Raw genomic sequence first — 14,683 nt, 5'->3', positions numbered from 1 at the left:
GTGGAGGGCTTCTATTAGATACAACTCTTATGGGACACGTGTGCCTGGGGTTGGTTGGAAACCCCACATGGATTTTTTTTTTTTTTCCCACATGGATTTTTTAATGTCACACCTTAGGAGTCTCCCTTGAGGGTGGAAACCCAAGGGCAGGGATGATGATGTGGTTGATTCTCAATTTCTCTTGATTCCATGCCCAGCAGAGAGCCTGGCACAGGGTGGGCATTGAGGAAATGCTTGCTGATGAGGGAATTAAGGTCCAGGGCGGGCTTCATGGGGACGGGAAGATAGGGAAACCTCTGTCAGAAACTAGAGTAGGTCCTTGTCCATTTCACCCCCTCCCTCCTCACTGGGGACTAGTGCAGAATCTCTTGAGGAGGAATGGACTACTCTATCTCCAGGCCGAATCCAAGGGCAAGGGCCTGGAGAGAGTGAACTTGGAGAGAGTGGCAGGGTTTGCAAGAAGAGACAAGTCCCTTGCTCCTTGAGGGAAACCTGCTGCGTCCAGACACCAGAGCTGGGGCGTGGGGGCTGGTGCCTCGACCTTGGGAGCACAGGTGGGCACAGCTTCCAGTGCTGACTGCCCCCCGGGAATTGTGGAGGTGGGAAGCGGAGCCTGGAACAGCTTGAGATGTAGGTGGAGAAAGGGGGAGGTGGGACCAGCCAGCTCACTCCATTTAGTGGCTCAAGGAGGTGTGAGTGTCCCACAGGCTAGGGGACCCCACGAAAGGGAAGTGGGCCTACACCATCATGAAAACACTTCCAGTGCAGTTAGCTCTCATGAGGTGGGCCTCTGGGGACTGGACCTGAGGGCCGTGTTGCCCTGTCATGGAACACGCAGGGCAGAAAGCCTGCCTTTCTTTACGCCCCAGCCACACAGAGGGACTCGGTGGCCAAGCTGGGTCAGCACCAGTGAGATAGGCCCCTGTCATGTTCCTCCAGTTCCAGTGGAGGCAGCAGTAGGAGGGGAGGGAGGATGGAAGGCAGGGGTGCGTTAGGCCTGAGCTGAGCCCAGGGAGATGCTTCGAGCTGGGCATGAGGCTGAAGCTTCCAGAAACAGAGGCACGATTGCCAAAATGGAATTCATCAGCACAAGTGACAGGAAAGGTATGGGCTCTGCTTGGGGTCATTTCAGGGGCGACAACCGAGGAGCCACCAGAGCACATGTGAAGGCAGAGAAGTTTCTGGCTGAGTTCGCAGGGCCATGGCCTCCTGGCTGCAGGAGGGGCAATGCGGCCCCAGGAGGGAGGAGCCCCGTGGGAGCAGGGGCAGGGCCTCATGGGAGCCTGCTCTGCAAAAGGGTTCCAGAAAAGACTCTGACATCCCTTCCCTCTCTGACACCAGCAGCCACCCAGAGAGTGCAGGAAGCTTGCCTGGGACAAGGAGCTCCCTCTCCAGCAGCCTCATTTATGCTCGGACATCCTATTAGAAAATTGTCCTAAATTCACTTGAACTGCCTCTCTAGTTCTGCCCCAGAGCCACACAGAGCAAGCCCACTCTCTTTGGACATTAGAATGTGGGAACAAGGTCCCTTTGGGTCCTCCCTTCTCCCCAAGAACATGGCCCCCGGCCTTCTTTCTGCTCCACCTCCTGAGGCAAAGCAGCAGTCTTGCAGAGCCCGTGCTGATTTCATTCTTTTTAACCTTTATTTTGAGTGTAAAGATGTGAGTGCCAACCATCCCCATCCCCCCATGGTGGCCCAAGGAACGGGTAGGAATGTCCCATCTGCAGGCTTGGGACCAGCGAACAGTGTGGACTGTCTTCTCCCCTGTATCCATTCAGAGAGTCGCTGGGTCAGGTGTCCCTCTGTCCTGCAGGGCTGATGGGCTGGAGAGCTGAGCAGGGCCATGGGGCTCCCGCGGCATGTGCAAAAGTGAGGAAGTCCCCAGTTGGGGTGGGGCCCGCCCAGCCTGGGGGCAAGGGAGAGGGCGTAGGCCCGAGGCTGGGGGTCCAGTCCAGGCCGCCTTGGGGGTTTCCAAGGCTGGACAGCATGGGCAGGGGGCTCAAGCCACGGGTGAGCCCTGCCTGCTCCGTGTCACCCAAGTTTGTATGGAGGCCTCTTGGGCCCTTCATTCAGCCACGTCGATGGACAGCATGGCCTTGATAGCAGGGAACTTGTTGCAGGAGAAGTCAGCGAGCAGCTGCTTGGTGCCACTCCGGGTGGGCAGGATCTCAAAACGCACCCGGGACCGCTCCTTGGGGCGCAGGGTTGGCACGCTGAGTCGGGGAGGGCATGGGTTAGTGTGGGTGAGGACATGCCCTGAACCTTGGGTGAGGTGGGACCTGTGTGGCCCTCCCATCCTGGGCTGGTGAGGGGTCTTCCTCTGGCTGCCTTCCCGGGTCACAGACCCTGCAAACACTGGGGCCCTCAGTAGGGGAAGGAAGGGAGTCCCGTGATCTCCCACATATGTTAAGCCCTAGGCACTAGCTCCAAGCTCTGGTGATCTCAACTTCCCAGGAGTTCCAGTCCAGCAAACCCCCAGACCAAAGGCAAATGTGCACATCCACAGGCAGGGTCCCCCCGGGGCTGTGGGGAAGGCCCCTCGGACCCTCTCCCACCATCCCACCTGGCCCCTGAGGCCCAGGACTCACTCAATCCGGAGGCTACCCAGCAGCAGGCCGCTGCCCTCCACCATGAGCACGCAGTTTTTCACCGGCTCGTCCAGCGGGTTGGAGAAGAGCATCTGGACGTTCACAGGCTTCCGCACTCGCGCCTGGTCCAGCACCTACAGGAGGGTGGTGACCAGGTCAGGGCCTGGCTACTCAGCTCACCTGCCGCCGCACATTGTAGCAGCTGAGAGCACTTCAGCTTCTCTGCTGTGTTCACAGTCATCCTGGGAAGGGCAAACCCGCCTCCCAGGATAGTCGAGCTCCGTATGGGTTGCTCAGTGGGCTGGGGACTATTTCATTCTGAACCTAGTACCTTCCTTGAGGCTCTTATTCATGGGTCCTGTGTCTCCCCTTCTAGCCTAGAAGCGCCCTCCCTGGGAGGCCCGAGCCTACTCAGACCTACCCACGCCCCCCAACCATGTCCTCAGAGCCTCACGCTCTTCTCCACAGGACATGGCACTGGGCTCCCACCTCAACTCAGGCCCCTCTCCTCTGATGATACATCAGTCTATGGATGTCCTTTGAAAGAGCTTCCCTGTGTGCCGTGTGTGGTCTGGGCAGAGCTCCCACATCCCACTGTCCTTGGTCAGAGGCCAGAGAAGCCTTGGTTTCCCATCGGAAAAGCCACCTGAACTATTGGTTTGCTGTCGAAGAGAAAGCTGTGTTTCTGCCAAGAAACAGCCATGACTGAGTGGACACGTCATCTCTCTAGGCCTCAATTCCCTCATCTGATAAAGAGGGCTAATCGTCCTTCCCCGCCTTGCACAGAGAGAACCAAATGAGATCATGGATGCAGAAAAGAACGTCTGGAAAAAAGAACATGAAATTGTGTAGCTGCAGGATTCCTTTTCTCCTTTTTACCATGTGACAGCAATAAAGCTTCAGTTCAGATAAACTCAAAAACCAAGGCCTCTCTGGTTCCAGAGCCTTCTCTCTTCTTACCAGGCCCTGGGTTATCTGCCAATACTTGGCGCATACCATGATCTTTACCGTAATTCTTCCCATGGAACTCACTTACGGCCGTGACGTGCTGTGCAATGGGACACGTAATTTTATGCCATTGGGATACATGACTACATCACCACTGCCATATTTTTCATGTTGATATTCAGTTTGAGATTTTCATGTATTTGTTCTTCTTTCATTATTGCTGCTTACCACCCTGGCCTGTTGACCCAAATCTGTTTATACTCCCAAAAGAGACTACAAGAGCCACCAGAAATCTGAGTCTCAGAATCAGTGGTTCCTGGGCCAAGGTGAGGGACATGACTCTTTGGAACAAAGTTCAGATTTCATGGTCTGATTCCACAATGGAACGTCCTTAATGTCTGTTGCTGATCAGTGCCTGATAAGATCACGGGATTTCACCAAAACTGTTATCTTTTCATAGAGATTACCCTCATGAGTTTAAAAATCTGTGCCTTGCTCCAAGTGAGCTAAGCATTGATTTTTTCATCAAGACAAGAATATGCTGATGCTCTGAAGGCTGAGGTAAAGATGAGGTTGTTTTAGGAAGAAATACACACAAAGATGTCCAAAATAAGAATGATCAGATGCCCCCCCTTTTTTCAGAGGGCAGGAGAGGGGCAGAGGGTGAGAGAGAGAGAGAGAGAGAGAGAGAGATCATCTTAAGCAGTTTCCACACCCAGCGAGAAGCCCAGTCTCACAGCCCTGAGATTGTGACCTGAGCCAAAATTAAGAGTCAGATGCTTTCCCGACTAAACCACCCAGGCGCCCTCAGATGCCTTTTTAAAAGATTAAGTAAGAAAGTTCTCGGTGGCACCTTTTCAGCCTGTTTATATTCTAATCTCCTTTCTAAAGATATTATAGTCTCTTTAAAGACAGAGCTGAATTGATATGGAAATCTGAAAGATGCAGAGCCAAAGTGTTGAATAAAAGATAAAGCTGTAAGAATGTTTGAGGGTAAAGGAGAATAAGCAAGGGGAAACCACCTTCCTTTAAACAAGGATCATTTTAGCATGGAATCTTTTCCTAACTGAACTGGCTGCTACCTGATGTCACCTCCCACCCTCAGCAGGGGCATCAACCCTCAGCTGTCCATCATGTCTGCTGGGACAATGCACAGTCCTTGGAAATGTCTTGGGAAGCAGGAGAGGCTTCAGCACACAGAAGACAAGTGTGGACTGACAATGAAGATTCTTGTGAGTGGGGCAGAGCACCGACCTGGAGTGCTCGACTCCAGTCCTGGTTATTTTACAAATTCTGATTAGTTTCCAACATATTGTACCAGGGAGGGCAGTGATGGGTCCAGAACAGGACAGCGCCTCCCCTGGTGGAGTTGACAGTCTGCAGGAGACCGAGACCAAACAAGTACACAAATAAAGAAATGTCTGACTTCAACTAGAACAAAGTGAGAGGACAGAAGGCTCTCAAGGGTGTGTAACTAAGGACCACGCTTAATTTGGAGGGTTAGGGAGGGGGCACATAAGGGAAAGGCTTCTCTGAGGGCAGGACACCTGCAAGGGAAGTATTTTATTATCCCCATAACAGCACTGGGGCGCCTGAGACACAGAGATCAAGGGTTACTCAGCGTGGCTGTTGATTCATGGTGGTGATTCAATGGCTGAACTCCTGCCCCTCTCTGCTTTCCCCCAAACTGCCTGTCCAGTCACTAGCTCCCCCTCTGAGGTGGGAGACTGATCCGTATTTGGAAGGACGGTCCGCACCAACCAGAAGAAGGAAAAGAGCTCAGTCACAGGCTGGCTGCATGGGAGTGCATGCCCTTGGTCTCTGCCCTCTGAGGTCAGAAATCCCTGCAGCTAGGGTGCAGCTTAGGGAGGGGTAGGACCAAGGAGGCCACAATTACCTGGCTTCTCTAGAAATCTGGGCTTGCAATGCTGGTGGCATTGTGATGGGACAGAAAAGGCAAGCATTGTCTAGGCAGCTGGGGCAGATGGTAGAGACACAACAGATGTGGGTGGACCTGACCCGTGAGCCTCTCTGTGGGACCTCATGGGAATATCCGTCTCCTCTGCCCATCTGTCTGCCTGCCCCTGCCCGCCAGCCCCTCACCCCTCAGGTCCGTGCTGTCTGCCTCTGGTATCCTCCGCCCTGGGCTGGGGGAGAAGGAAAGGGTGGGTAAGTCCCAGGTAGGCTAGACAGGAAGGGATGGGCTTGGAGTCAGCCCAAGTACTGGCCTAGTGCTGAGAAGGGACAGAGCGGTCCCAGGTGCACCTGCAAGCCCCCTCCAGCAGCTCCCATCCCCAACCCGCAGCTGGGCTCCTAGGAAAGACCTGGGAGCCAAGTCACAGCCAAAAACAAGCCTTAAAAACAGAGACAGAGACATCCTCATCCTCGACCACTGGGAAGATGCTCTTGCTGGCTGTGGACACATCCAGACACCTGAAAAGGCCCTGGGCTGGGAGTCCCAGGGCCTGAGGTCCAGCCCTGGCTCTGGCAGCAATGACAGTTCCCCTCTCTTCTCTGGGCCTCAGTTCATTCATGTGTGAAGTGGCAGGGTATGGGAGCATGAGAGCAGGCTCCTAAAAGTCCATGATTCTGTAACTCTGGCATCTTGAATGTGGAGAGATGCAAGTGAGGGGTGCCCCATTCTGATACACTCCACCAACACGGTCCGGGGCTGGGCTGTGGGCTCCCCCTGGGCAGGACCCTCCCCTTGTGACTCTTTGTGATTCCTGAGCCTGGCAGAGCCTGGAAGACGGCAGGTGCTCAGAGCTGAGTGGGTGAGGGAGCTGAGGAGTCCCTCCAGCTGCTTCTCAGAGGGTGCCCCCAGTGCCTCTGGACCAGAACCAAAGAAGCCCATGAGCAAATGTGCCTATTTATCATAAGGAACAAGGACGCCGGTCTGAGCAGGAGCTCTGGCCCATCCGTGTGGCAGAGGCAGGACCCGAGCTAGGCCAAGTTCCCTAGCTTCCTTGTGGCTCAGGGGTGCCGGCAGGGCCGGGCTGGCCGGATGGGCACCCCTTCACCCACTTTTACCTCCAGGGTCAGGCTGGGGTTGTCCAGGATGATGTCCCTTTCTACCAACACCTCAGCCTCGTCAGACACCTGGCACACAGCTGTGGTCCGGATCATGTTATCTGCCTTCAGGTACTTCTCATACTGAGCATATGTAATCTTCACAGGGTGCTGTATTTCTGGAAGGAGAAGCCAAGGAGGGCAGAGTGAGAGTGAGGGGGGTTGATTTCTGGAAACTTCAGAGCTGACGCCAAGCCAAGGTGGCGGGGACCCGGCCGGGAAGGTCTGCAGCCCTGGGCTTGACTGAGCCCTCGCTGCCTGGTTCTGTGGGAAACATGCCCCTGTTCTGGGCACCCGGCAGAGCAGAGGCCGGGGGAGGCACCGGGCCTCTGACTGGCTGGGCAACTTCCCAGGAGAATGGGCTGGTAGGGACTGAAGCTTCCTCCCATTCTGGAAAATGTCAGAGGGCAGGAAAGAATACAAATGCTCCCCGATTGCCTAATGATGACAACAAATAATAACTAGGAAGGGAAGCCAGGGATTGGCTCCGGACATGCTCAGGATCCTCCCAGGTGGACTAATCTCCTGGGATTCTGTTGTGACAGCATCCTGAGCCACCTCCCCACTGCTGGTCCCTCCTGCTTCCCAGTCACCCCCACGCACCAGGCAGCCGTGGCATCAGAATCATGCCCTCTGCCCCCTTGTCAACACCACGCTCCCGCTTTTCCCTGTCACTTCAGAAATTTTCCGTGGCTCCTTGCTGCCTCAGAAATAAAGTTCAGAGTCCTTAGTCTGGCCCTGCATCACTGAAACCTTACTCACCTTTCCCTTGAAAGAGTCCTCAGTGTTTCCCGTCTGTCCTCTGACAGCACAGGCCTACGGTCACCTGCGCGCTTGGACACGCACGGTTCCCTCAAGTGGAAATGCCTTACCCTGGCTTCTGTCCTTTTACCTGGCTCCTCCTAAGCCTCAGGGCCCCTCTCCCTCCTCTGTGGTCTAGGTCACTCCCACCTCTCTCTCAGTGGTCACGCTGGGTGGCCTGGGGTGCCCTGGCACCCACAGGTTCATATACTGAGGAGGAAGTTATCTCTGCTGCTGGCACCAGAGGAATTAGCTTGGCCTACCCTGAATGGGCAGATGAACGCAGAGAACGAATTTTTTAAAAAATTTTTACCATTTTCCTCTTGTGAACTAGTTTTGGCCTGCAAAAATAGCTCTTCCCTTGGGCTCTGATGGTAGCTGGGAGCCTGGCGGTTGCTTCTGGTGTGGGGCAGATTTCTGCTAAAATTCCGCCAGCAGCTAGGTTTGCTAGGGATACTGCCTTCTGGCAGGTGTAAAGCATCTCCGTTTCCCTACAGACAGAGCTCTTTCAAAATGGGCTGTATGATTAATCAGTTTTTATTTATGTGAAGCAAATAGCCACCCCACCCTTATTTATCTGCTTTGTAAGGCTCAACTTTTCATAACAGCTTGGAGGATTTTGCCAATGTGAGCACACCTGCCTGCAAATTCTCCCAGAGCACCAGCCCTTTGCTGCTCCGCCTCGCTCCCTTCCCAGCAGCCGCCAGTCTCCGTTCCTCCCACATTCTCAGGCATCCCTGCCCTCAGGAATCAGGAGACTCCCCACCTGGCAGTTATGCGGGGAGGAACACTGGACGAGGGTTTAAGACCCTGCTGTATGTTGCAACCCTCCTGGGGTCAAACCTGAAAAGTAATGCATTGTGGGGTGGGGGTGGCAGGTGGCAGGGGTGGCAGAAATAGGCTGTAGAAGATGGGGAGTGGGCCTGGATTTTGCAGTAGGAAACCCAGGACCAAGACCCCCATATTGTTCCTTACTCTCCAACCCCAGAAGGCCATCAGCCACCCTGGGTGCGTGGCGTCCCCCACATACCACAGGACGAGTTACCTTCTTTGGGATCCAGGGATATTGTGACGGAGTCCTTCCACACCTCGTGCACCAGCGTGCCGTTGTAGACGATGGTCCAGGCTGTCATGTTCACGGTCACCGTCTTCATGTCGCTTGTAAGGTTTTTGAGCAACAGGGCCATGTTGACCTCTTTGCCCACCTCCAAAATGCCAATTACCTTGAACTTCCCTGAGATGCTGGGCTCCCTTTCCTCTCGTGCCAAGGGTCTCGCAGAGGTGGCACCAAAGGATGCATGGGGTTTGAGTTTCCCCAAGGCCTTTTCGAACACTTGTCTCTCCTGGCTGGAACCTGCACGATGGGGAAAGAGGGAAGCATCACAGGGAAGGGGTGGCAGCCTTGTTGGCTCTGCAAGGATTCTGATACAAGCAAGTGTGCCCGCTCTCCGGGTCTCTCCATTTCATCCTCCTTAACGTGAGGCTCACTGACCAGGTGGTCTGTGCTTTGCCGGTCAGTTCTGCGTTTCCAAACCAGCTGTAGGGAACACTTTATCAGAACCTGCACAAAACAACCGTATGGTCTGATATTTGGCTCAGGCTAACTAGATTGGTTTCTCCTCCCTTTTCTTCATTTCCTGTATTTCTTTATATTTGGAGAAAAGGTCCTTTGTGAGAACAAACAGCTCCTTTAGACACAAGTAACAAAAATGGAGTCTAAAAAAGGGTAGAATGAGTTCTTAAGCAAAAAAGCAAAAAAAAAAAAAAAAAAGTTATGATTTAGAATTGGCTTCATCCAAAGAATTTGTTTCCAAACCACGTTCCCATGTTATTCTGCTTTGTTTCTAAAGATGCTTCGAGGTCAAAGAGGGGCGCTTCTGCCCTTGTCAAAACAAAACAAAACAAAACAAAACAAAACAAACAAAAAACAATTCCCAGTGGCTGGTTTGGTTCCGAGTTACAACTGGTTTAAGTTGTTGAGAGACTTCAGGTTTTAAAAACACAAAGGACGGGTTTTCTAACTCTGACTCAGATTGTGAGCGCTGTGTAATATGATGGTATAAACGGCCCCCAGAGCGTGGCCACGGTGTACCCTCAAAGTCAACCGTGGTGGCCTTTCCCCTAAGTTCCATGTAACAAGTGGCCAAGACCTCAGAGGGCAACTCATCCAAGCCCATCACATTAGAAGTAAGGTCCTAAGGACGAGAAGCGACTGGTTCAAGCAACTGGTCTAATCTTGGGGTTAGAGAGGCAGAGAGGGGGCAGTCTCCAGGTGTCTACATCCATAGTCCAAGTCCCCCCCACCCCCAACATCCTGGGGAAAAGGAGGCAGGCAGCCAGATTACCCGAGCTGATAGCTCCTGGTGGGTTGGATTCTTTCTGGTGCCTTCCCATCCTGCAGTCGAGTCGTAAGTCCACACCCAGGGCTGATGTATGTGCGGGGAGCTGAGCCTTCTGTGCCCAGGAGACCTCAAAGCAGGCGTGTTTGCACAACGAGGCTCAGAGCCCAGATACCTATATAGGTCACCTGATGGACTTACTCAAGACTAAGCTTCCTGCTACTCTTTTCTCCTTTGGTGTTGCCATTGCACAAATGCTTAGCAACCCGTTTTATGAGCTTTTCCTGCCTGGGGCTCTTGCAGACAAGCTGGCATCATTAGGTAAGGAGAACGGGGCAACAACTGGGAATGTGACCAGCTCTGCTGTCACGCAGAGAGAGGCTGGGGCATTGCCAAGATTCCTGCTGGGACTCACCCCCAACCTGACCATAGCCTGGTCTCTCTCTGTAGCTTTGGAGGTTTGGCTAGGACAGACATAGCCCTTCAATAGGCACAATCAAGGTATGACAGTAAGGGAAGGAACCCCAAAGGACGTACATCCAAGTAAGCAGTGCACTTCAAAAGGCACCTCAGGGGGTCATTATACCAGTGATGCTATAGATGTCGAAGTTGATAAACATCACCTCTGTACACCAGCTCATTTAAATCCTACGGAAGATGGGCACTGCTATTTTCATTTTACGGGTGAAGAAACAAGGGATCAAGATCCTAAGACTCCTGCTTGGGGTCTCCTCGTGATCACTGTAGGACTGGAGTTGACCTCCAGCCCCTGATTATTTGTTCCCTGGCCCCTACACTTGTTTCTCCATTGTGACAGTGTTGAAAATACTTCTACATATGTGAGCTCAGGGCGGGGGGCAGGGGGAGCAGAGGCCTCATCTGCCATGTCCCTCGTTGCCTCCCTGGAGCTGGCATGGAGTGGGCACTTGGGTAAGTCTCAGTGCATGAGAGAAGGGCTGTTTGACCCTAGCCATGGAATGGCCTGCAGAGGTAGACTGAGGACCACACCAAGGCCATCAGTACCATGACCCTAGGCCTGTGCCTCTAAGTATCCACAGGTACCACTACCCGGAGGGGTCATCCACTTGGACCTGGAGTCAGACCCCATTTCCTAGCTCTCCACCTTCTCTCTTTGGTGAACTGGGACTGATACCACTAGCCAGTGGCAGTGAGAGTTTGGGGGTTCACTTTAGGGTGTGCTCTAGGTGCCTTTAGGAGAGCACTTTGCTTGACCCCTCAGAACCTATAATCTATGAGATCAGCCAAAGAGTCTCTTTCCAAACACACCAGAAAGAGAGAGATGGGACCTGTTACAGAGTGACTGGCTGGCTACAGTCAGTGTTCATTTACTCTTGGCTGTTTCTACAGATGAACGTCACCTAGAGAGTCCCCAGCGAGACGGGCTGCTGACTCTGAGGGCAGCTTCCAAACTAAGGTAGCTAATGGGATTTGCAGAGGCAACTTTGTAGAAACGAGACTTCTGGTGACTCATATGGGTGTTTCAGGCTTCTTGGGGGACCTCTGATGCATACACAGCAGAGACCCACATTTTCAGGGTCTTTGTCCTCTTCTTTGTTCAGACAGTGTTTCCTGCCTGTGTTTCTTGGAGGCTTGGAGAGCAGGCTGCCCGAGAAATTTCTCCTAGAGCCCTGGGCAGCCTGGGGGTGAGGGTGGGGGTTCTCCCCATGATGTCCAATCACAGAGCTGTCACCCCAGTTGTGGGAAAGGGACACAGCTGGAGAAGAGCTGGGCTGACAGCTGCGGGGCCCCATGGCAGAATTCTACCAGCACCGCATCTGCTGTGACAGGTCTGTCCCTACCGGAAATAGTGTGTCCCCACCGGAAATAGTCCTCAGAGCTGCGAGTTAGGCGCCAGGGAGCCCTCCTACCATTCAGGCAGAATGCTCTGAGAACACAGGAGGAGTACGAGGGATTTTCCCTTCTCCACCCTGAAAGCTGTGTTCCCACCGTCAAGCCCCGGCCGCACGGCCCCACCAGAGCCCTTCCTACCTTCCGGATACTTGTACTTCTCGGTGATGTCCATGCGAGAGTTGCTGCCCACCGCCTTGGTGCTGATGTACCTGCCAATGCTGTGGGTGTCTGAGGCATTCCGCTTCTGGGTGTTGTTGGAGGCATCGTAGATCCACGTGATGCGGTCGGCGTTCACCTCCGCAAAGACGAAGGGCATGTCGAAGTCCAGGTTCACATCACCCTCTCGGACAGCAACAACGGAAGCTGGACCGCACTGGAACACCCCTGGTGGTGAGGTGCAGAGACCACATGCAAGCCAAAGCCAGGGGCCGCAGCCCACTCCAGGACCTGGCCCTCCAAGTGGCACCACCCGGCCCTGTCCTGCCCTCCGCCGGCGCATGGTGGATGCTGACCCGCTGCCCTTGGGCTGTCTCTCTTGTGCTCATGGCTGCCTCTTTTCAACCCCCACAAATCATCCTTCCCAACTCCTTACTCCCAACTCCTAGAAGAATTCCTTATACCCAACCCATAGGAGTCTTGCTCCTCTGAGCTCCCAGCCCTGCCTATCACCTTCCTCTTCCAGCACTGGGCACAGGCAAGGTCAGATAGATGGATAGAGATGTAGATAGATATGTAGATGTAGAAATAGAGAATAGAGAGTGTCATTCACCAAGTGCCCAGCTGAATAAAGCAAGGTGTGGCAGAACAGAAAGAAGGGGATTATTCTATTTGTGTTTATAAGACAAAGAAACAAAAAAGACACGAATGGGGTGCCTGAGTGGCTCAGTTGGTTAAACGTTTGACTCTTGATTTTGGCTCAGGTCATGATCTCGGGATGATGAGATCGAGCCTCATGTCAGGCTCCGTGCTGAGTGTGAAGCTTACTTAAGATTCTCCCTCTCCCCTGTTACCTCTCTCTAAAAACAAAACAAAACCTCCTCAAAAAACAAAACAAAACAAAAAAAAACCCCACATACAGGTACTTTTATATGTATGGAAGAGTGACTTTCAACTTTTTTTTTTTTTTTAAACTGTGATCTCTAGGTCACAGGACATAGATGGTCCTGAGACAAAAGTTTTACAGGACAATACTTGTTCTTACTGTGTCCAGTGCATTCTGATAGTTTTTTCTTTTCCTAGTAGTTTTTTTCTTTTTCTCTCCCCCTACCTTTCTATGCCATTCTGCTTCATTTCTTTCTTTTGTTTCTAAAAGATTTATTTATTTATTTATTTTAAAGATTTTATTTATTTATTTGAGAGAGAGAGAGAGAGAGAGACAGAAATAGCAAGAGAGAGCAGGAGCTGGGAGGAGAAGGAGAGGCAGGCTGCCAGACACAGGGCTGGATTCCAGGACTCTGGGATCAGGACCTGAGCTGAAGGCAGACATTCAACTGACTGAGCCACCCAAGTAAGTGTCCCTAAAAGATTTAGTTTTAAGTAATTTCCACACCGAGTGTGGGGCTCAAACTCACAACCTGAGATCAAGAGTCACATGTTCCACCGACTGAGCCAGCCAGGGGCCCCTATTTTACTTCATTTCTGAAAATGATAGTCACAACCCACTAACTTGCTTTTATAACCATTAATGGGTCACGGTCAAAAGTGTGAAATACAGAGGCCTGGAAAATATCTGGAAGGTTACCTCCCACTCCAAATCCAGTAATGCTTATTGCTTTTGGTAGAGGGACTGGGTTAGGGGAGGGAGGTATGACTTAGTTTTTATTGTGAATCCTTTTAGAATGGTTTGAAATTTTTCTAACCATGGGCACATGTTACTTTTATTGTCAATTGTTTTAAAAAGTAGGCTCCACACCCAGGGTGGAGCCCAACATGGGGCTTGAACTCACGGCCCTGAAATCAAGACCTGAGCTGAAATCAAAAGTCGGACGCTTCACTAACTGAGCCGCCCAGGGGCCCCATGATTTTTTTTTTTTAATATGAGAAAAACAATTCAAAATGAAGGTAGCAAATAAGAGATGCCCTGGAGGCCCCAAGAGGGTAAAGAAAGATTCCTGGAGGGTCTGGGACCCAAGCTCAGAAGTGAGTGGCCAGAAGTGGGAGCAGAAGCCCTGGGCCCAGGGACAGGGATGGGACCAGACTATAGGAAGGAGAATTTGGTTTGGCAGAGGGATGCTGTGGATAGGATGGAGGGCTGGGGGTCATGATCATGGAGACCTCCAGCCAAGCTGGGGAATTTGGGCTAAATCCCTGGGGCAACAGGGGCCAGACGGTTTCTGTGCTAGGAGACATAGGTTACTAGAGGCTGTGTGGGGAAATCACTGTTGGCAGAACGTGGGTTCTTTTCCTTGCTGCCTGGCATGTGCCGGGGCCTCCACAGCATTGACAACAGTCGTGTGGGCGCGGGGAAGCCACTCATTTAAATAGCAGCCTGAGCCAGGCAAAATTAGGATGGGAAGTCTTCTCTGAAAATATTTTTGGTTTAATTCCATCGTGCCTTCCAGGGATGGAGAGCCCTCAGTGGCTTTCTGCTGCTGTCTACCACTGTAAAGAATTGAGAGGCCAGGACAGAGAGTGAAACCCAGAGAAGGGGGTGACCAGTAGGGCCGGAAGAGGGTTACCTTGGCTCCTCTCCTGGGGGGTGGCATCCAGAACCTGCCATCCGTTGTATGATGGGCCCAGGTCAGTTCGCACAAACCAGCCTTCGTTCCAGACGTGGAAATTCCTGCAGAGGGAAACACAGACTGCAGGGTTTGCCCAGGGCCACGCAGCCAGAGGTGACAAAATACCATGTCTCTGGCGGGACAGCCCAGTGCCTCCTCCTCATTGAGTGAGTCTTCTCTGCCCCAGCTATTGGACTAAACCTTGCCCAGGACTGCCTCTTGCAAGCCCTCACAGCACTATGAAACAGGTACCATTTTTTTCTGCTGATCTCATAAAAGGAGAAACCAAGGCTCAGAGAAGTTAAACAGCTTACGACAGCGGAATCAAAGTTTGGACCCAGGTAT

At 52.6% G+C, this 14,683-nt stretch overlaps 1 protein-coding gene across 1 annotated transcript in view; it reads right to left on the bottom strand.

Moving 5' to 3' along the window:
* Window positions 1-1,621: 1,621 nt before the first annotated feature.
* LOC111141770 (transglutaminase 3) overlaps window positions 1,622-14,683 on the bottom strand; it is a 38,853-nt gene continuing 25,791 nt past the window's right edge. The window contains exons 8-13 of the mRNA XM_022494575.1: window positions 14,297-14,400; window positions 11,757-12,002; window positions 8,453-8,761; window positions 6,568-6,725; window positions 2,590-2,723; window positions 1,622-2,214 (exon numbers count right to left, since the gene is read on the bottom strand). Coding sequence (XP_022350283.1) covers window positions 2,067-2,214; window positions 2,590-2,723; window positions 6,568-6,725; window positions 8,453-8,761; window positions 11,757-12,002; window positions 14,297-14,400 — 1,099 coding nt within the window. The 3' untranslated portion in view covers window positions 1,622-2,066. The remainder of the gene's footprint in view (window positions 2,215-2,589; window positions 2,724-6,567; window positions 6,726-8,452; window positions 8,762-11,756; window positions 12,003-14,296; window positions 14,401-14,683) is intronic.

This window comes from Enhydra lutris, unplaced genomic scaffold, assembly GCF_002288905.1.
Source record: "Enhydra lutris kenyoni isolate GAN:26980312 unplaced genomic scaffold, ASM228890v2 scaffoldscaffold6, whole genome shotgun sequence".
NCBI classification, from domain to species: Eukaryota; Metazoa; Chordata; class Mammalia; order Carnivora; family Mustelidae; genus Enhydra; species Enhydra lutris.
This window is presented reverse-complemented; position numbering and strand designations above follow the sequence as displayed.